The sequence below is a fragment of the Polyodon spathula genome, chromosome 1 (genome assembly GCF_017654505.1).
Source record: "Polyodon spathula isolate WHYD16114869_AA chromosome 1, ASM1765450v1, whole genome shotgun sequence".
In the NCBI taxonomy this organism is placed as follows: domain Eukaryota; kingdom Metazoa; phylum Chordata; class Actinopteri; order Acipenseriformes; family Polyodontidae; genus Polyodon; species Polyodon spathula.
The window spans coordinates 40,598,099-40,621,680 of NC_054534.1; the positions used below are offsets into that span (position 1 = coordinate 40,598,099).

General features: G+C 38.2%; 1 protein-coding gene across 1 annotated transcript in view; it reads left to right on the forward strand.

Annotated features, from left to right (window-relative positions):
• The first annotated feature begins 2,798 nt into the window (after positions 1-2,798).
• Positions 2,799-23,582, forward strand: part of LOC121296303 (lysine-specific demethylase 2B-like) — a 28,743-nt gene continuing 7,959 nt past the window's right edge. Inside the window, exons 1-4 of the mRNA XM_041221740.1 lie at positions 2,799-2,871; positions 8,429-8,569; positions 10,940-11,001; positions 13,361-13,505. Of these exons, the coding sequence (XP_041077674.1) occupies positions 2,841-2,871; positions 8,429-8,569; positions 10,940-11,001; positions 13,361-13,505 (379 nt within the window). The 5' untranslated portion in view covers positions 2,799-2,840. The remainder of the gene's footprint in view (positions 2,872-8,428; positions 8,570-10,939; positions 11,002-13,360; positions 13,506-23,582) is intronic.

The following is a 23,582-nucleotide window of genomic DNA, read 5'->3' on the forward strand; positions in this document are numbered from 1 at the left end:
CACTCTGGCAGCCTCAACTATCAATCACAGTGTTCAGGGTGTTTTTATCAAGTCCGCCAGCAGTGGAGCAAAACGGAAGCTGAACGGAGGCAGGTTATTATGTTGATAATCTCATCAGGGCGATGGCGAAATTCGACCTGCTCAGACCAGTTTAAAATCCACTGTGTGCTCGCCTCTATGAAGCCATGTCCACACCTGAGTGATCAGTAGTGCAACGGTTGCGTGCAACTGAATCGATTATTTGTGTATGTTCCTGCAACCTGTTAAGCAGTTGCAGGAACAACTGGTTGCTTACAGTAGAGACAAGCGCCACTTTCAAGCGATCTACTAAGTGATTTGTAGGGATGTTTTTTATCACGTGCATGGTTGTGAAATATGATTGGTTGTTACAATCTCCTGACTGTTTACTTTCCTGTGGTAAAGAGGAGTTAGATTTTTAAAAGATGTCAACTATGAAAGTTGACTGGGGCGAGGACGCCATCAAGCATTTGTCAGAATTGATTCAGGAGAGGGAGATATTATGGAAAGTAAATGACAAATCATACCAACATTTATTTTAAATTTTTATGAGATGCAGCAATGCAAGAAATTGTCGAAGATCTCTGACTTATTGAAGTGTCTGTGACAGCGGAACATATCTCAAAGCTCCACTTTCTCCACACTGCTTACACCAGAGAATCCAACTAGTTGCTCAGGTGTGGACAAAGCAGTTGCAAGTGATTAAGTTGCGCAATTTCGAGAGTGCTTTGGTTGCATAACTGACCGCTCAGGTGTGGACCCAGTGTTGGTAACACAAAAATGCTGCCTTTAAAAGCATGTGTCAATATTAATGAATGCGCTATGACGTCAGTCTGTAAGGGGGGAAAAAAGCATATCACAACTTTTAATACATTGAAGTGCGAGAAGGTTGGATAAAAAATACACTAATACTAATAATAACAATTTAATTGAATACAAATGCTTGTAAGCGCAGATAGGTGCTGTACACTATTAACACCAACAGAATATGGAAACCCCAGTTTCATGCAGCAGTTGTGACAGTGTACTAGTGTTGTGTAAGCATTTGGTAAAATAGCAGAAACAACTCACTGCAATTTAAACTTGTTTTTAGTGAAAAATAAACAGTAACATGTACTCATAAGAGCTGTCTGTGTAACATGCTGTCAGATCAGGACTATACTGACATATGGGCGCTGCAGCATGCTATTTCCAATGTTATGTTGTACACAATTAGAGGTGCATCACCAATTCCAGACACAACACTTGCAAAAAATATAAACATGCAGAGTTCACTGCAGTCACCTGCATTGATTAACCACTCAACATAATGTGGCAGCAAACAAGTGAGTACAGACATTAAGTTACTGTTTTAGTGTCACATTAGTGTCTTAACAAGTTCTTATAATTTTAGCAGTTGAATATGATAGCAACCAGTTTGTCCTGAAGTGGCACTCAGCAATTACATTTGGTGACCATTTTTATTTTGGCTTGGAGCCATTGGCTCCTAAAACAAAAACTTTGTCTGGAACCCTGATTTGTAATTTTGTTTTAAAGAAATGTATTTTAAAGAACAGGAAACAAAAGCAAAACAGGTCGTGAAGATTATTTGACCAAAAAAGTGTTTTACCAGTGTTATTGCAAACACTTGCACAAGCATGAGACAATTGTGTGATTTGCATGTTTCATGCTTAATTTACTGTATTGTGTCATGACCCCTGTGTTGTGATATGTATCATATAGTGAAGGCACTGCCGATACCCAGCCCTATTTCCAACATTCCCTTCTAGCAAAGTTAATTGAAAAGGTTGTGACTGCCCAGCTTCTTGGTCATTTTTGTAAATATGGACTATTGGACAAGTTTCAGTCATGTTTCCACTCAGGCCATCCACCCTTTTGAGGGTCTGTAATGACCTCTGTTTTGTCGACACTGCTAAATTGTCCGTTCTAGTGTTATTGGATCTGTCTGCTGCTTCTGACATTGGATCATGGGATCTTACAGGAGAGATTACAAAATTATATTGGAATTACAGGCACTGCCTTTCTATTATATAGACGTCTGTTTGTCTCTATGGGTCAGTCCTCCTCAGACAGGTGACGTGAAGTATGGAGTTCCACAAGGCTCAATCCTTGGTCCCTTGCTTTTCAATGTCTGTCTGCTCCCTCTTGGATCAATTATTGATAAATACAATTTGGAATTTCACCGCTCTGTTTGTAATTACTCAATGTAATGCTCTGTTTGCTAGCCCCATGATTGTAAGCTACGTCCGCTCCAACTAGTTCAAAATGCTGCAGCTAGAATGCTCACACGCACTAGCCGTTCACATCATAGCACGCCAGTTCTTAAATCACCACACTGGCTTCCTGTTAAATTCAGGATTGATTTTAAAATTCTACACCCTACTAATAAGGCATGACCTTGGTCCTCAATATTTGCAGGAACTGTTGGTGTCCAGTACTTTTAGTTGCAGCTTGTGCTCTGTAAATGCTGAACAATTGATGGGTCCCAGAAGTGGCTTAAAATCAGGAGGGGCAAGGGCCTTTAGCTGTTTTGCCCTGTTCCTCTCCCAATTTCTGAGAGGAAATGTGGGCACAGTTGAATCTTTTAAATCCTTTTTAAAAATATACTTATTTTCATTAGATTCTTCTTTAGTTGGATTGATTGGCCAATGGCTTTTTATTATTTTAAGAGTTTTTACTGACTGGGATGTTCTACATGAAGAGCACTATATAAAAGCAAATTGTATAAAGGTCCAAATCAAGCATTCTTTGTCTTTTATTTTAGGTGCATCATTAACAGTAGACCATTGTCAGCTGGACAATGTAGAAAGTCCACAAATGAAATGTCTCTGCAAGCAAGGCCACCTTCAGCAGGTAAGTTTTAAGTCTTTCAAATGTTTTGTTCAGTATTTGAGGAATGAAGGGACACAGCGGTGGTACTGTATTTGCTGTTTTATGGAAATTGTTAGGTTACTTACCTTAACCCTGGTTCCCTGAAAGAGAAGATGGCCACCAAAACATTGTTTATGGGATATATGCCTGCCTATTGGTAGGTGTCACTGAGCTCTTGCTGTCAAAGCTGCCGATAGGTGTGCTTTACAGTAATATAGTACTGTGTGTATATATATATATATATATATATATATATATATATATATATATATATATATATATATATATATATATATATATATATACACACCCTTGCTATAACGAACCTGTTGGGGTCCAAGTCTTTTGTTCGTTATATCGAGGGGTTCATTAAAGCAAAAGGACAATATAAATTAAGGATAATTGTTGCAGTTAAGTTAATTAGATGAGTTTGTGAGTTTTCATGTATGTAGTATTCTGCTTTTGCTTTATCCAATTCGTTAAATAATTAAAACGCAGTACAAAAAAAAAAATGTTGAACTCTTATTCAAAATCAATCTGACATGAATCGTTTCAAAGCGCAACATAGGCTGTTTGGCCGATGTGAAACACAGCCCCTCCAACTCCGAGCATTCCTTCACTTCACAGACCTCATTACAATAGTATCTTTTTTTTTAATAATTTTTTTTAAATTTAGGGTTCAGCGGCCATGTTTGTTATAGTCGAAGGTTCGTTATAATGAAGAGCTTTCCGAAGGTGTACTATGTGTGTGTAATCAATAATATATATATATATATATATATATATATATATATATATATATATATATATATATATATATATATATATATATATATATATATGTATATATATAGTGATAAAGTGTGGGGTAAAGTGATGGAGGGCAGGTACATAGGGCCATGCCTGGAAAGAATATACCCTTTCTGACCACTGAGTTAATAAATGTAGTTCAGGGAGATAATGGCTGCGGGCTAAAAGACTACATTTCCCAATGGGCTTTGAGTAGCTAGAGTACAGGAGAATGGGTTGCACCTGTGCTTAATTAATGATGGGTATTTAAACACTCTAACTGAGGGGTTCTCTGGCACTGTGGGGCTAACATCTGTGAACAACAGAGGAGACTGGAGTGGAGGAAAATAAAAACATCATTGACAACTACTGTAGGTTTTGTGGTTTTGTTTGGGTCTATGTTGAAACCAGCAAGCAGCTTAGCTGCTTGGGTGATAGGGTAAACAGCTATTGTGTTAGTAAGTTGTCCAAAAAAGGAGATAGAGTTTTGTTTTGTTTTGTAATTTTTGTTTAAAAATTGGTGACTCTGTGTCCCCCTGACAGGACACTGTAAAACCTGAATAAACACACAGGTTCTGCCCTGTTTAGACCTTATTTCTGTTGTTTGAGTGTAATTGCAACACCACACTAGAGGACCGCTGTGAGAAGACCTGCTGAGTACTATTGTAAATAACACCCTACGGTGCCACATATAGTGGAGAATGCGGGCACTCACTTATTAAGATCTGTGTGTGGAGAAAATAAACCTCAGCTTCAGACAAGATGGAGGCCATTATACAGGGTCTTATCCAAGCTGCGGCCACCCAACAAGAAGCAACTTATGCACAGCAGGAAGCTACCCGAGAACAGCAGGAGACCAATCAAGTCCTCCGATATGAACAGCAGCAGATTATGCAGAGACAGCAGTGCGAAATACAAACTTTGACCAAAAAACTTAACACCATTACCAGTGGTGGACAGGGGGCGTCTCGTCCAATCCATGCCAATCATTATTTGCAAAAAATGACAAGCACAGATGATGTGGAGGCATACCTGAAACCTTTGAGCGCACGGCAGAGAGGGAGAAGTGGCCAGAAAACCAATGGGCAGATCTGGTGGCCCTGTTCCTGAGTGGAGGTGCTCAAAAGGTGACTTGGAGGCTAGGCAGGCAGATGACTACAATCAGCTGAAAACAGAGATCCTTGCCCATCTTGGAGTCACGCCGGCGGTGCGCACCCAGAGGTTTCACAGCTGGGGGTTTCAGGTCGATAAACCACCCCACTGAAACCAGAGGTCAACTCAGCAGCAGAGGTCGTGCAACTGGTTGTGATGGACCGGTTTTGGAGAGGTCTACCACCCATATTAAAGAGGTGGGTCAGCCAGGATGACCCCACCAATGCTGACCAGCTGAGACATACTGGGTTGAAGTCTGGGGGACAGGTTACGCATGTAACTGGAGAGTCATTATTTTTACAGGTCTCCCGGGTTTTGTCAATTTCCTAATAACAAATGCTCTCCCTTTGTGTACTCTTTGTTGGCAGTTACCACTGCAGTACCTGAAGTAAGGACCATAAAATACATACCAGTGTAATTAGGCCTCTATTTTTGTTTGTATTTGGGAATCTGTGCATGGACATTGCTGTGGTTTTGGCTCTGTCTAGCAGATTTTGAAAAAACGTTTCTGAATAGGCAAGTTTTTTTCATATTTTTTTACAAAGATATGGTACCCAGCAAAAATCTAACCAGTCAGTGTTGTTTAAACGATCACTAAGATTAGTCTTGATCACTACTATTTTCTGTTTCATCCGTTTTGCTCTCGTACTGCTCGAAACAATACAGAAACAATCAGGTCATCTGAAGATAGTTGCTCCATAAGGCATTCATTATTCTACATTGTTTCTGAATATAGAGACACTAATTCTGAATCGGAGCTGCTGTCGTAGTCTATCACTATTGCAGCTGCCATGTCCAACACTAAAGGTGTTCACTCTATGACATCACTGGTCAAGGACACAGGATATTCTGCTTGGGTAAAAATACCAGTTTTAAAAGTTGTTTTTGGGATGGGAATGGATCTTTTTTTTTTTTTTTTGTGTGTCTTTATATACGGACTGTGTGGAGTAATTATCAGTATTTTTTTTCTGTTTGGGTTCCCCTTTAAGCATTGTTCTTGGTACTCAAATAACACCAGAGCAATTTACACAAACTGACAGGAGTTAATGTCATTGTTATGTTTTGATGGTATTTTCTGTTTTGTCTGTATTACAGTACATTTTGTACAACATGTCAGTACAGGTTTGTAAATGGAAAGACTCTTATCCATGATGCTTATCCTTTAATTTATAATCCATTTGTCCATGTGATCATGTCCAGAATGGTATGTACATTTTCTGGCAGTCACCAAATCAGAATTCTTGGAAGCAAATATAATTATCAACAGCCATGTGAAGGTTAACAGTGTATGTGGGTCTATGGAAACAAAGACAAACTGTTAAATTGTAGTGCTGCATTGCAGAAAGTGTCTCCTAAAAGCTGTGTCAAGCTTTCTAGAACACAATGTTTTTAGTGTTTTCCTGTCACAGGTGCTAAACAAGTGAGGTCAGTTTTCATGAAATTTTATGCATTTACTCTGTCATATTGTAAATGCATAGAATTGTTGACGACATTCTAGTGTATATACATTTATAAAGGAAGAGGTCTATGTATGTTTTCTCCTTTTGCCTCGGCAGCACCAGTAGCAGTTAGGCTAGTTGTTTGATTTCCATCTATCATCACATTGGCCATGCCAAGTTAAAGTAATATGTACAGATTTTGGAAATATTAAGTTTATTTTACTTCAGTATTTAATGATTTTTTTTAGATTTTCTCTATTTCTAAAGATCAAATAAGCAAATCCCTTTTTTTAAAGAAATTATTTCCTCTTCCAAAATTGAACTTCCCAGGTATTATTTTGAATGTCCAGTTTTTTAGATAGTTTACAGTTGTAAAAATCTGTCATACATTTATTTTTGCTTTCTACATTTATTCAGTCTAAGAGGAGCCTTCACTCCTTCCGATGCATGTTTAGAATACATACTTGAACATACATTTGCATGACAATGTTGCAAAGTGTTTTTACTCCTAGCAGCCTTTTCTTTTAGCCAGAAAGTGCATTAAACAGACAGCTCCTTTGATGATGTAATAAGGGGAACATTTATAAATAAAATTGATATGTAATGTATTCCCCTATAGTATAAACAATGTGATTTTAATACCTGTACAATTAACAGATGTCTACATTAAATCTGCTTGATGTTTTTTTTTTTTTTTTTTGTAATCAGTAATAGTAGTAAATCAGTAGTGAAAACAACATAAGTTTACTACAGTATACTGTAGTAAAAGAATATCAAAGTGTGGTAAAAAGAATAATGAAGTAATGACCGGGGGGTCCCCAGTGGTTCACCTGTAAAAACACTACCGAATCAACATTACAGTACAAGGACACATCACCTTTTCCATATAACATTGCCTCTGGTGTGAGTAAAGCATATTACATAATGCTATCTATAAATACAGAGGAGCATGCTAAAAGAGCAAGTGAAAAGCTGTTTTGATTGGCCAAGGCTCAGCTAGGAGATGTTGAAGCGTAATCTGATTTTTCCAATACAACACGCCTTCTTGAATCTGGTAAATTGACATCTGTATTCTCAGAGGAATAAATGCAGAATAACTGAGGGTGGTCCGTTTATTGCACTGTATATTTCTAAATTCTACACTGTAACAGGGGGGGGGGGGTTTGTTATGTGTGTGAGTCGTCACTGATAAAGTCTGTGACATACACATAGCATTGGGTGCTAACACTGGGGTACTAGCAATGGTAGCCCTAGTGTCACATTTAATAAACAAAACAAGACAAATCTAAAAATAAAGGTTTGTTGGTGAGTGCTAGTCCCACTAAAAGGAACGCCCTGCTCAATGAACCTTCTACTGTACGAAAACCCTATCAACATCCCATAAACTAACCCTCTTCTGGGCTTCCGGAGCCCTGGCCTTCTCAAGACGACTCCTGCCTCTTCACACGGCCTTGGCTGGGCAGTGCCTTCACAAGCACTGTCTTGCAGTTGAAGGGTTCTGTAGTAGTTAGGGCATTTGGAAATGTGACGTGCAAAGCAACATGTCACAATTAATTATCCTGAAGGTTTTCTGACCTGAACTTCAATGGAAAGCTTGATATTTTTATCCGGTACTAGATAACAGCTTATGTTGCAACTGTAGCTGCTACTGTTTTTCTTCAACTTTGATATTCATGCTATTATGTTTTAAACTGTACACAATGTGTTTTCAATTGATGAAACCTGCCTAGGAGTAAAGAATTCAAATGTTTATTTTTAGATTCACTGTTTTATATATATATATATATATATATATATATATATATATATATATATATATATATATATACACACACACTGTATAATCACAGTACAAACTTCGAAACTCACTGCATCATACCTTATATATTATATATATATATATATATATATATATATATATATATATATATATATAGAGTACATACATTATGTCTGTATAAGCTTTGTTAAAATCCATATACTGTATAGTATAGTGTATAAAATAATAAATGAAGGAAGGAAATGTTAAACTATGTAATTCTCTTGGGGATCTGGTGAAGATTAGAAATTGAATTATACAGCAATAATACACTGCCTGCTTTATTATTCCCTCTTTCTCTGCCCACTCTTAACACTCTTTGTTGGTGATACATTTGTAGGTGATCCTGGAGGTAATGATCTAAAAGCACATTTTAACAAGAGACCAGCTAGTGCTGGTTGCAATGGTGCTCAAAAAAGAAGATCAACCAACATTCATAATGCTGTGGATACCCATGGTAGGACTACATGCAGAAATGCAGGTGGGGTAATTCATTTTTATTACATAAGAGTGGCTGTTATTTATGTCATGCTAATATTGAATTGGCTTTAGATAAATTAGATACTAGTGGTGGGGACCAACATAGAGGTAGCTTTGCTGTAATACATGAGCCTTCTTTTCCTCTGCCAAGTAATGTGGATTTCCTATTGGGCCAGTGTTGATGGCTGAAGTGTAATACTGGCTCCAGAGACCAGTCTATTTGCAACCTCCCTGGAACATGCAACACACACAGTGATGGCGAGGCTGGCTCCAGGGATCAATCAAAGTGCAGCCTCCCCAACAGTCTGGAATGGGCTGGGTGGGGCACTTCACAGGGTCATCATGGGGGCACCTCCCATCTCTGGTATTTTGTCGATGAGCCCACGATTTCTCAAGGCTTGACAGAGATGCTGGCATCCCAGTACAACTCCCCTTCATCCTCCACCTAACCCAGCATGGTTTTGTTACCTTAGCCATCCATTCCTTTTTATTGATGTTAACTTTCTCCATCACCTCTCTTTTTGAGCCAGTTGTTACTTCTCTCTGCCTCCTCTGATAAAGCCTTCAATATACACCATAATTCCTATCCCCTGAATCCAATATCACAGAGAAGCTGCGATAAACCACCTTTACTGTATAAACCTGGACCCTCCACCCTTGCTGTTCCACCTCAGTGGCTAACTCAGCATACTGGAGTTTCTTCCTCTTCTATGCCTTCTCCACGGAATCCTTCCATCACAATGTTAGCTCCACCAGAACAGGGTTTGCTACGGCTGACCACAGGACAATGTCAGGTCGAAGGGTAGTTGTAGAAATATCATGTGGGAAAATAAGGCGCCTGACCAACATCTGCCTGCATTTTCCAATCTCTAGAAACCTCCAAATGTCTTAGGTGAATCTTAGTTCTAATAACCTTTCTTGTTGTTTGCTCTTCTGGGTGGAGGAATATTGTTCTTTGTATTCCAGCTATTGCTTATATTGGTGGCGACCTGTTGATCTTATCATGGCGTTCTTCCAATGCTAATGCCAAGCATCGCAACAAGCAAGCAACCTTGGTTCAGAGCCATCTCACATGCATCAGGGTAGCTGGTGATTAACACAAAAGACATGCAGGGTTTTCTTCTACACACATATTCTGGTTCTGCGGTGATGGAAGAACATCATATGTGGACCTGGTTATGAAGCCGATCCTCCTCTGTTCATTTGCCCACAGGTCTCGCCACCCAATCTTATGCTGTTCCACATTCTTCTATCTCATCCATTCTCCCTGCATATCCTGGGACGCCGCCTTGACACACCTCATCCTCTCCTCCTTCTTTTGCACTTCTGTAACTGCCAGCTCGAGTGAGCCAAATTAAGACCAAGGTCTCCTCTTTTTTGTTGTACTTGCCCCATGGTATCACTGATACATCAGCATTGACAAACATTTGCTGTATTCTTCTTGCTTTATACTTAAAGTTTCGTCATGAGTAAAAGAAAGGTAGACACAGAACACCAAGTCTCCAATGCATGGTGAGAGCGAAAATATATTTTTACTGAATATGGAGGTAAGCCTCAATGCTTTATATGTTTGCAATTCGTGGCAGTGACAAAGGAATACAAATTGTGCCGTCACTACAGTACCAATCTGAAAGCAAAGTATGGTGATGCTAGAGATGCCATCATTGCTGATCTAAAAGGCAAAGTTTTAAAGCAGCAGAGTAGTTTTCCAGAGCCATCACAGTACAAACTTCGAAACTCACTGCATCATACCTTGTTGCACTCAATCTTGCGCAGGCTAAAAAGCCACTGACTGACGACGAAACAGTGAAACGATGTGCAGTGCAAACGGCATATGCATTTGGTGATAGCAAAATGTCAAAAAAATTCGAAACGGTCTTGCCATACAGTTTCACTATTTTGTTGTTGTTTTGCATTTAAAGGTTGTACTACACAGGGCTTTTATATTTAAGAACACTTTAGTTTTACACGATCAATTGTTCTTTAACATGCTCTACTGTAGCAAACATTTTTTAGTTATGCAATATGTAGTTTCAAAAAAATGTGTGGAGGGCCAAGGAGCATTAATGGATGTGGTGACCCTCTACTACTTGTGCTCATGTTGTTCATCCCTATTCTATACAGTTTTGACATGGTCCTCCCCCTTTTAGGGCATGACCACAACAGTCATTAATTTTGGTAGTGGCCTGAAATCACAGCAGGTACATATTTTACATGTACTCTAATTTGCTTCTGTTTAATAACAATTGTATAATTAACATAAAAAAAAGTCTATGTGCCCCCCCCCCCCCCCCCCCCCCAACCACATTAAAATCAATCATTTTCTGTGAGAACAATTTTAATGAGGTTTTAACACTGAATATTTTTTCAGGGACCGTACCCAGGCACCTCAACACTACAATGTGCCCAGAACCCAGGAAACTAAAAAACATGGTATGTTTGTGTTTAAATATTCTATTTTACAGTGGAAATTTAACAGTCCTGCGTGGGTCCGATTTTTACAACCCACTTCCAAACTGAACCCGCTACTACAGGACCCGACCCGAACCCACAACCCGCTGCAGCACCATCTTCTTATCAGAGACCCGACCTGAACCTGCAAGTGTTTGTCTCTCTCACGCTCACATTCACACACAGATATCTCTACCTCCTACCCTACCATTCTCCACAGATTGAGTTTATACAATCGGCTATACAGTGTGGTAGCTTTCTCTAGTGGTCTGGATGTATTTTAACATTGTAACATATTAACTATAAAATACCTGTCTGTTCCTTTCGTGCCACCCGTAGAAAGGGAGCAACTCCCGTGCTTTCGTAGAGAAGTACCAGTTTTGCGGCTGTCTGTCACAAAGATGGCTGTAGTGGGCGACGTCAGACCAGAAATGAATACACAGCACTGCGAGTAAAATAATGAATGAATGTGCTGCTGCATGGTTTATTATTACCAGAAAATAAAACAGTTGTAAAAAAACACTGACACCAAAACAGGACACGGCACTTGTGGCCAAAATAAATAGACACACAAAACAAGTAGACACTAACAAAACAGGGTGGACAAACACTACACAAAACAAGTACAATGCTGTTCCTTCCAGCACTCGTAGCAATTGATATAGTTTACGTTTCTCCTTTCTCTCTCTCTCTCCTGTTCTCCACGCCTGAACACACAACTGCGAGTGAGTGAAAACATGCTACTTTTATGCAGCTGTACCGAGACTCAATTGCTAATCAATCATTCAATTGGAGTCACGGTACAACTGCATGTGAATTAATAAAGTGCAATTCCCCGTGCTCACATATTATTACATTTTACTTGCGCATGAAGTGCTGTGCAATCCTCGTGCCTAAATACAAATATACATTTTAAATACTCGTGTTACACAGACCCGTTTATATCCCGTGTACCAATGACTATACACCAACATTAACACACAACATACAACACAAAATACACACAGGGGCGGGCACTTTGTTCATTATTTTCATTCTCTGTGATTCCAAAAGAATTCCACGCTTCTGATATAAACCCTGCGCTTTTGTTTCACTTCGTCCACAAGCATTTTTAATATTACCAAGCAGACATGATAAAAGGATCTTGCAATGTATCAAACAAGTGGCAATACAAACAGAGAACACTGCTTAGTCAGCTGACTCCTCCCTAATCGACTCCTGCTTTAGTGCAGGAAATACCGGTACATTTACTTTCTAATACTTTATTTGGGAAAGGGTTACAGATGACTACGCTGAAAGGACAGAAAACGTTTTTGGTGACTCAAATTCAGACAAAAAAATTACATTTTTTAACCAGCAGCCAAACCTCAAACCACGATAAAGTTAACATTCCAACCCAAACCCAACCTGCTTTTTCAGATCACCTGCGGGTACCCGACCTAATGCAGGTCTCTATCATGCATGTTCATTCTATAAGTTATATACAAGTTCCAGCGTTACAACACTGCCTTTTCAGTACCTTTTTTGGTTAAAAAAAGGTTCCTATTTTTTAAAATCTCTTTCAAGTCAAGAATCATGCAAGAAAACAAGAGCAATACATTCTAAATTGTCATGGAAATTAAGCCAAACAAAGAATTCGAAGCAAAAAGTTTCAGACCTATAACAAAATAATTTAGTGAAATGCTTTAAATAGAGCAAGAAAATTCAAATACATGAAAAAAAAAAAAAAAAAAAAAAAAACACTTGCTGACATAAACATAACAAATTAGTATTTGTGTTCAGTGGGTGAATCAAGAGAACTTTATGTACCAGACGCACAAAACTAAATTACATGCCTTGTGTGTTTCATAATGATTCAATTAATTCCCATGATGAAATACAACCAGAATTAAAGCCTGGTAAAGCATAACAATCGCAAGGGAAGCTAATAAAATTGAGGCTAAGAATTTTTGTAAATAATACTATTGTGATCAAAGATTTCTGTAAAATGAAGAACTTTATATAGAACAATAAATAGGCCATTGTGCAACAAATCTTTTCTGTTATTTATCATCCATAAATATTGTGAATAAATTGACTGTGTAAGCATACTCCAACATTCAGCACAAATATGCCTTTTTTTGTTTAAACACCTCTACTAGGTCAGTAAATATCATTGGTTCCTGTAATTTGAAAACCCATATAACAAAGACATTTGAATCCAATAGATTATTATTCCACTGTCAGTTCATCAATGTGCAATGATCTTTACACTTGATGCTGCTAATCATCATAAACCATGTTTGTGTTATCTTCTAACTACAAGATCGTTTTTTTTGCTTTTCATTTAATCCAAACATAGACAACAGACGGTGAGAATTCGATGTGGATCTTCCTTCCTGATGAACTTTGGATTTACATTCTCTCGATGCTTTCCCATGAAGACCTTTCACATTCAGCTCAAGTTTGTCACCACTTCAGAAGGCTGGCAAATGATAAAACACTCTGTAAGTACGGTTTTATAAAGTTAATCCATTAGACACACTAGAAAAATGTTCTGACCTGTTTGTCAGTATATCTGGTTCCTGAATTGTGCATGCAATATTGTCGATGCAAAGTTCATGTAACTTCAAAGCAGATGATCTTTGGTTACTATAATTGTTTGTTTCTAGATCATTTCCTCCTAGATTTCACAGGTGGCATCGTGCATTACCTATACTGGAGAGTACTGACTAGTCAAGTACAGCTTAGTAATGAAGCCATTGGCCCAACACAATACTACAAAGTTACACCAATAAGACACAAACACTTTTAGGATGAAGGTAATAAAGCAGATGTGTAGCAGCTCTATGAACCAGGTCCTTCTTTTGAATCTTGAGCTGGGATGATTCATACATTCATTGTTAGTGTTACACCTTTTGTCAGAAGGGCTAGTAGTTCTAAGAGTTTGAGGTACTCTAACATATACACCCTTTATTAAACAAATAAAATAAAAAAACTTAACTCCTGGCTGTATAAATCTAGATTTAAAAATAATAATAATAATAATGTGATCAAATCAACCGTACGAAGGTCAATCTTCAAATCAGGACATAAAGGATGTGTTGCAGTAAGAATACCTCCGTTAAGAAAGGGGAACAAGGCTAAAATATGCACAAGAGCACAGAAATTGGACTATGGAACAATGACCAAAGGTGCTTTGGACAGTTGATGGATAGACAATGACACCTGTGCCTTCTGCCAGTTCTGTTGTCAATTCAACGGTTGTCTTCTTTCTATTCCTTAAGAATATTATAGTATTTCTCATCCTTGTTAGACAGCTTTTTGGGTCTTCCAGTCCTTGGTTTGTCAATTACAGATGATGTTTCTCTGTACTTGTTGATTGTGCTTCGGATACCACACCTTGAATATCTTGAGCTATTTCACTCAATGTTTTTCCTTTATGCAAGTCAAGGTTGTTATAATAGTTGAAAACACTAGTGGAGGCTTTGAGGAAATTATTGATGCTCAGCAGTGTGTATATACAGTGAGCTTAAAAGTATTTGGACATTGACATATTTTTTGTTGTTTTGGCTCTGTATTCCAGCACTTTGGATTTGAAATTACAGCACATTTTGCACATAGTCCCCCCATTTTAGGATACCAAAAGTATTGGACAATTGACTTCCCAGCTGTTTCTTATTAGGCAGGTGTTTGTTTACATTGTTAGTGCATGCACAAGACAGCTGTCAATGTCTAGTCTTGATTCTAGGTTTTGCATTTGCCTTTGGAGTCTGTTGCTGGTGTCTGACAACATGAGGACCAAAGAAGTGTCAATGCAAGTAAAGCTGGCCATCATGAGGCAGAAAAATCAGAATAAATCGATCAGAGTCATAGCCAAAACATTAAGCATGCAAAAATCAACTGTTTGGTACATCATTAAGAAAGAAAGCACTGGTGAGATCAGCAATGGCAAACAACCTGGTAGACCAAGGAAGACCACTATAGTGGATGACCGAAGAATATTTTCAATGGTGAAGAAAAAAACCCTAACAACAACCCAACAGATCAGGAACATTCTCCAGGGGTAGGCATAGATGTGTCAAAGACTACCTTACAGAGAAGAGTACACCAGCAGAACTTCAGAGGGTACACCACAAGATGCAAACCACTAGTAAGCCTCAATAGAACGACCAGGTTACAGTTTGCTAAAAAGTACCTAAAAGAGCCTATAGAGTTCTGGAACAAAGTCTTATGGACAGATTAACCTGTACCAGAGTGATGGAAAGAGGAAAGTGTGGAGAAAAAAAAGGACCTGCCCATGATCCAAAGTATGCCACCTCATCTGTGAAACATGGTGGAGGTAGTGTTATGGCTTGGGCATGTATGGCTGCAACTGGCTCACTTGTCTTCACTGATCATGTGGCTGCTGATGGCATCAGCAGGATGAATTCTGAAGTGTACAGAAACATCTAGTCTGCTCAGATACAATGAAATGCCTACAAACTCATTGGACGATGCTTCAGCATGCAGCAGGACAATGACCCCAAACACACTGCCATAGGCTGATGGCCTTGAGCTGCCCTGGTTTTGTAGCTGTCCAATCATGAGTGACATAGGCCGGACATAAATATGCTAGGCCCTAAGCGGTGCAACAATAGCTGAATTTTGTGCGAAATTGCTTATTATAGAGCATTATTGAGAATTATATTGAGAACGTCGAAGTAATATCTCAATTTATTTTTTGCAAATAAAAAAAAATGTCACCAGACAACGAAGGCTGGTTACGAATCAAATGTCAAGAAGAACTTTCTCAGAAAAAAATGGAGATTGTTAAAAAATGGAGGTATATACCACCAATAAACGAACCGACATCGGAAGGGTAGGGATATACTTGCGACCTCCAAAATTTTAATTATTAGAGATATCTGTGGCTTACAGGTGGCTGTCAATTAAAAAAAAATAATACCTCTGGAAATGTCTTGTGTTGAGTACAGAAAAGGTGATATGGAACAGCACTGGCTACAGGAATCTAGGATATCTAAAAAAGTCAGCACAAAAACATGAGCGTTCCCAAAGTCACTTGCTAGCCACTGTTACACTCAAAACTTTTGGACAAATGATGTTCAAACGGATAAGCAGAAGCGTAGGGATACAATACATCACAATGAGCAGCAAGATCTGGCTTTTTGCACACTGAAAGTTGCTAAGGGCAAAGTTCCTGTTTCTCTTTTGTTTACATTTTTTCATATTGTGAATGCTTTGCAGATAAATGGCATCTCAATTTTACAGGTTTAAGAGTTTTGTTTGACAAAACCTCCTGACAAATAGTGCACTGGGGCTTGGGTCGTCCTCGGATCCAGTAAATGTAAATACATGCGGGTCCCTGCAACGTACCTCGTGTAGTAAATTGATCTATCCATTTCTAACAAAACTTATTGCCCTCACCGATCGCCAACTTTGATCGATGTACATATAAAACACACTGGAATACGAAGACGAGGTGGGTGGGAAGCAGTTTGAAAAGTTACAAATGATTGGAGTGTACAGGATGATATGTACCACTTCTGGTGTGCTGAAACGGGGTTGGTGGCTCAAAGTCGATAGGATTTATAGCGTTTTGGTTAACTATGACAGCGTCAAGAACAGACTGTACACATTATTTCCAGAATTGGTGCTAATAGAACTGTGAGATATTAAACCTGGCTGAATAAAACCCATATAATAACATGGCGCTGAAATCGATCATTCACACTACTGTACAGTTCACAAGTCAAGCAAATAGCCTCTTTTTGTTTCCCATAGATCTCTGTTATTATATGCAGCTACCTCTCCAAAAATGTATTGAAATAATGGTATATTCCTATGCCACTGTAGCACATATATTGTTGAAAATGAAAAGTACTAAAACTTTGGTTTTCGCTTTTTAAATTGTGTTAGTTATTCAAACCGAGTTAATAATGTTCAATGCAGTGTGCTACTTTTATGCTGAGCGAAAAGACCGGGACAAGATTAAGTTTTTTCCCCCTGAAGTTCAGTGAACACAAGCAGTAGAATGAGCTCAGATTAGAAAGCAGTACATTTACATGAATGCTAGATGTAGATTTGTTTTAGTTTTCTAAAAATGTTTACATGCTGTTTCAGTTAATGGCAGCTTTGGAGGCAATGCTTGGTATTGCTTCAAAGGTAGCTGTAATATATTTTAATTTATAAACACATCCGTAATAAAAGAAAACAGATAAATGGGAAAAATTCAGACTACAAATATATGTTAGAATTATATATGTCATGGTTAAAGCGCTTTGTTGTGTTGCTTAGTAATTTTAGTAGCACAGCGTGTGATTGTGTAGAAATTGTTTTTTGCAAGAATTACGTAACCAAATTTTGGGAGTTGTTTGCAGACCACCTGGAGGTTGGGAACCACTGAGGTACAGTTTGCGACTGACAGTGGCCTGAATGAACGGTAGTTCTGTGAAAATTTGTTACATTTACTAAAAAGAAATAATAAAAATGTTTTTAAAAAAACTCAATTCCTATTGGGCTTTTTTTTTTTCTTAGATTCTATTGATTTAGAAGCATCACTATGCAGGACAGCCACTGCAAATTCATTAGCTTTATTCAAAATGTGGACGGATTAATCAACTAATGCCCATAAATGAACTCATCAAAAATTGTAATCGAGCGACAGCCCTATATATATAAAGTATTCAGACCCCTGACCAATTCTCTCATATTACCGAATTACAAACGGTACATTGAGATTTCGTTCTGTTTGATATTTTATTTTTAAACACTGAAACTCAGAATCAGTTATTGTAAGGTGACATTGGTTTTATGTTGGGAAATATTTTTAAGAAAAATAAAAAAACTGTAATATCTTGCTTGCGTAAGTATTCAACCCCTGTGCTGTGGAAGCTCCCAGTTTGCACCGATGAAAGAAATTGCCCTAACGAGGACACAATTACCTTACCATTGGCCTCCACCTGTGAACCATTAAAGTTGTTTTCACATTTTCTGGATGAAAACCCCACTGTTGAAGTATCATTGGTAAGGCTGTGAATCTGAAGGAAAATTAAGACCAAAGAGCATTCTACAGAAGTTAGAGATAAAGTAATACAAATGCATAGATTAGGGAAAGGGCACAAAATAATATCCAAGTGTTTGGATATCCCAGTGAGTACAGTTGGATCAATAATCAGGAAGTGGAAGCTGCATCACACCACCCAGGCACTGCCAAGAAAAGGCTGTCCCTCAAAACTCAGCGCTCAAACAAGAAGGAGACTTGTGAGAGAAGCCACAGAGATGCCAACAATCACTTTGAAGGAGCTATAGAGTTCAATGGCTGGGAGTGGAGTAATGATGCACCAGTCAACCATATCAAGAGCTCTGCATAACAATGGCCTGTATGGGAGGATGGCAAGAAAGAAGCCATTACTCAAAAAGTACCATCTGAAAGCACGTCTGGAGTTTGCCAGAAAGTATGAGAGTGACCCAGCTGCGATGTGGGAAAAGGTTTTGTGGTCAGATGAGACCAAGATAGAGCTTTTTGGCCAAAACTCAAAATGCTATGTGTGGCGCAAACCTAACACTGCCCATGCCTCAAAACACACCATCCCTACAGTGAGGTATGGTGGTGGCAGCATCATGCTGTGGGGATGCTTCTCATCAGCAGGGACTGGGCATCTTGTTACAATTGAGGGAAGAATGGATGGAGCAAAATACGGGAAAATACTGCAAAAGAATCTGCTTCAGTCCACTAAAAAACTGAATGGTGAATGTTCTACAGTGGCCCCGTCAAAGTCCTGATCTCAATCCCATTGAGAATCTGTAGCACTATTTGAAAATTGCGGTCCACAAGCATCGTCCAACCAACCTGAACAACCTGGAGCAAATCTGCCAAGAAGAATGGGCCAAAATCACTCAGACACTGTGTGCAAAGCTGGTACATACTTACCCCAAAAGACTTAAAGCTGTTATTGCAGCGAAAGGTGGCTGTACCAAATATTAATGTGTGGGGGTTGAATACTTATGCAAGCAAGATATTTCCATTTTTTATTTTTCTTAAAAATATTTCCCAACATAAAACCAATGTCACCTTACAATAACTGATTCTGAGTTTCAGTGTTTAAAAATAAAATATCAAACAGAACGGAATTTCAATGTACCATTTGTAATTCGGTAATATGAGAGAATTGGTCAGGGGTCTGAATACTTTTGCAAGGCACTGTGTGTGTATATATATATATATATATATATATATATATATATATATATATATATATATATATATATATATATATATACACATACTCAATAATGCTATTCGTCTTACATGGAAATGACCATGTGTTTACACAAAAAGGTCAAGGTTGGTTATCCCAGATCTCTGTCATGCTATAGAATCTTGCTGCCAGCTACAGCTGGTGACCACATGTGCCATTCTCACGGCAACATTTCTGGAGTAACAACACCTTCAGCAAATAAGCGACAGACTGTCAGAAGGCAGAGAATGATATCATTGGCCATTCTTCAGGTAGGAGAGTTAGATATTTAGTTCCTTGGAGACCACAGTAACACACAGTAACACAAGCTATTATGGGTGACATTTCAGTGCACAGTAGACAAACACTGGGTTACACCCATTGCTATGGTCTGATCTTTGACGTCTGTTTGGATTTATACAGCAGTGGAATTGACTGCCCCACTTACTGTACTTCTATAGGGATTCTAAGCCAGTATATGATGTCTCAATCAATCAATATATGCTTGATTCCTCTGATGTTTTAAAGACTTTAGTTTTTAAACATCAGCAAAGATCAGCCTCCAACCCCTACTCTATGCAACTAATACAAATTTGTACTTTAATAATATATGTCTGTTTTATTTATTATTATTATTATTATTATTATTATTATTATTATTATTATTATTAATAATAATAATAATAATAATAATAATAATAATAATAATAATAATAATAATAATAATAATAACACCATGTGTACAAATTTTTTATTTATTTATTTTTTTGATTCCTGGGTAGTAAGTGTTATTTCCTAATTGCTTATGCCTCAAAAGTATAGAAAATGGCTATTATTCCCCACAAACTTTTCTTTTGTGACCAGGACAGTGATATTTTGAAATGTACCTATTTTCCAGAACATTCCAGATAGATTCATTGCTGAGTAAACTTGGAGTAACTTCTAGAACTTTCTAGAACTTTCCAGTAATATAAATAGTAGTATAAATACAGGGGCCTTAAGCCCACCAGTTCAGTTTAGTTCCAGCTGCCTAAGTGGATACATATCTGCATTTTTCTGAGATGGCATCAATAGGCTGCAATGGTGGCATTCCTGATGGGTCTCCAAAGCGGTTTTACCAAGTTTCCCTGCTATCTTTGCCTTTGGGACAGCAGGGACACCAAGGCGCACTACCACAGGCGGGACTGGCCACAGCAGACCGAGTTCTCTGTGGGGAGGAACAACGTCAAGTGGGAGCCACTGGTGGACCCCCGGAAGTTGCTGATGCCACCACTGCACATCAAATTGGGCCTTATGAAACAATTTGTCAGAGCTCTAGATAAGGAGTCGGCAGCCTTCAAGTACCTTCAAGACTTCTTCCCTAAGCTGTCTGAGGCAAAGGTCAAAGCTGGTGTCTTCGTCGGACCACAGATAAAGAAGATCCTGGAGTGCAATGAATTCCCCAAGAAGCTCACTATTAAGGAGAAAGCGGCTTGGAACAGCTTTGTCGCAGTGGTTCAGGGCTTCCTGGGCAATCACAAGGCCGAAAACTATGTGGAGCTGGTTGAGAAAGGTGAAGAACTATGGCACAATGGGCTGTAGGATGTCCCTCAAAGTCCATATCCTTGATGTTCATCTTGATAAATTCAAGGAGAACATGGGAGCGTACTCGGAGGAGCAAGGCAAGCGCTTCCACCAGGATATACTGGACTTTGAACGCCACTACCAAGGACAGTATAACGAGAACATGATGGGAGACTACATTTAGGGGTTGATTCGTGAAAGTGATTTACAGTATAATCGTAAATCCTGAAAAACTACTCACTTCTAAATCTTTTGTAGTCATTTTTCAATTACTTTAGTATAAATACATATCATATTGTATAAATACATTCATATGTTTTTTTCTGACTTTATGTGAACGAAAAGACCGTTTTCTCATTGGAAATCATTACATTTCAAAATATCACTGTCCTGGTCACAAAAGCAAAGTTTGTGGGGAATAATAGCCATTTTCTATACTTTTGAGGCATAAGCAATTAGGAAATAACACTTACTACCCAGGAACAAAAATTGTGTTACATAGTGTAATAATAATAATAATAAAAATAATAAATTATTCTGACCTGATTGTATTTGGATACTTCACTTTGATTTGATATGAACGCTTGTTTGAAAAAAATGCTTGCTATAGAGTATTAACAGCGCCTCTATTTACTCTTTTACTGGCCAAATTATGGTCTGAATTACTTCCCTGTTACATTATGCTAATGTGGTTTTATAGGTTGTATAAGCTCAATAATTAACAATAAATAGACCAAATTGCCTTGTGGTAAATTAAATGTATTTTTCAGGGGAATAATGTACATGTCAATTAGCCACAGATGTTAAACAGCAGAAAAATACAAATGAATATAATAAATCTATTGTGTTTCTGTTGTGCCATTACCTGGACTAGAGAAACAGTATTTTTTTTTTTTTTTTTTTTAGAAAATATTAATAGGACTATATCTGTGTTACCTATATGTGGATATATTGGTAATGATATGGACAAATTAGCCCTTACTAGAAATCTGGATGATTATCATTTTAAAAACACATATCAGAAAGGATATTAAACAGTAAATTAAATCTTACATAGTTTAAAAAAATGTTGAAAGACTTCACCAATTAATTTAGATTACCACAGTGCAGCACATTGAGGGTCCTTGTACTATTGTGTTGAATATAACAGACAGGCAGAGATGGTCAGTCTCAAAAGGGTCCGCATTTTTTTCATGAAAAACCTAAAAACAAGAAAGAAAAAAATGATACATGGATATAAAGTGTAACTGCTTTCAAATACAAACTAGAACAGTCTAAACAAACTAATAACAACAAATTAAATTTATGACGTAGCAACTACTCTGTATTTCAAAGATGTGTGTTAGCCGCTCTCAACTGGCAGAGATGTTAGGGGATTGCACTTATAGCATTATTATTAGCCTAAGAAAAAATGATGTCTTTGTGACAAAAAGATAAGCAAACTTTTTTTATAGCAGTGTATTTAGTGTATGTTTTTCCTCACCATTTTCCCTCTCAGGTATTTTAAAATGTAATTGATGCTTACATATTATTTTACTCAGCAGCATTTGAAAGAAAGAAGTTGCTCTGATTGAAATTAGTATGTAAGAGGAAGAGAAAACTAACAGTATTGCTGGATTAGGCTATATCCTCCCTACTGTACTAGGTACTATCTACAACTAGATAAACACCAACCATTCCAGTTTATTAGTGAAGCAATGTTCTTTGTGCATTCATTAATTCATTACCACTTCAAATCACTCACCCGGAAAGCTAAAAAAAAAAGCAGCCTACTAAAGATATCTTATGACATATATTTGTTATGGATGAGATGCGATAAAAACAAACAAACAAAGCAATGCCCTTGTGCTGAGTTTTTTTTTTTATGTTTTTATTTAGTGCCCAGTATTTTACCCCTGATTTTCTCCCCAGTTTGGCGTGTCCAATTATTTTTATTCACCGCAGCAATTCCCCACACAGCTCAGGTGATCCGAAGGTTCAGACGCCCTCTGGTCCCACGATCCCAAGCCAGCTTCCTTTTTTACACCCAGGAACTGGAGAGCGTATGTCAGCAAGTTACCTGCCTCTGGAGGACAAAGGCCAGCCCTGCAGGTGTCTGCTCTGAGCTCACTGGGCACTTCGCCATCAGGGTTTGTTGTAGTGTCATCAGGAGAAACAGTCCCTGCCAGTTTTAACTGCCTAAATCACCAGATCACCAGAGCTAATGCGATGCTCCCTTCAAAATCCCTAACGAAGACCAACAACTCCGCACAGCCAAGGCACGAACCTGCGCTGTACAACTCACCCTGCACACCACTCCTCTGTGCTTTTACCAGATGAGCTACTCTGGGACCCCATTGGGCTGAATTTGAATTGTAAAATGAAACGCATGTCTTGATCGAGCACATTTTGAGTAACCTTACATTAGGTTTTAACAGGATAAATAAGGCAGCACAAGTGGTAGTCTTGTAATGCTTGAATCATATTTATTACAGTAGGCCTATTTGCTGTTTGTGGAATATCAGCAGCCTAATCAGTATCCTGATAATCAGGATTTCTGCTTAAATAGGATACAACTCTGGGTTCTTCCCACTGCTAGTTATGTTGTTTCATTGGAACATTACTTCGTTTATTTGGGATACAGTATTTTCAAATGATGAATGGAGATCGCTTTTCAGAGCAGGACAGGTTCGCATAGCACAGTGCAGTGAGTACGTGATTATGCTGTGACTTGCGTAAATTGCGTAAACCAAGTTGAACTCTTGAAGGATTTTCAATATTCTCAATTCATTCTTTCTTGTA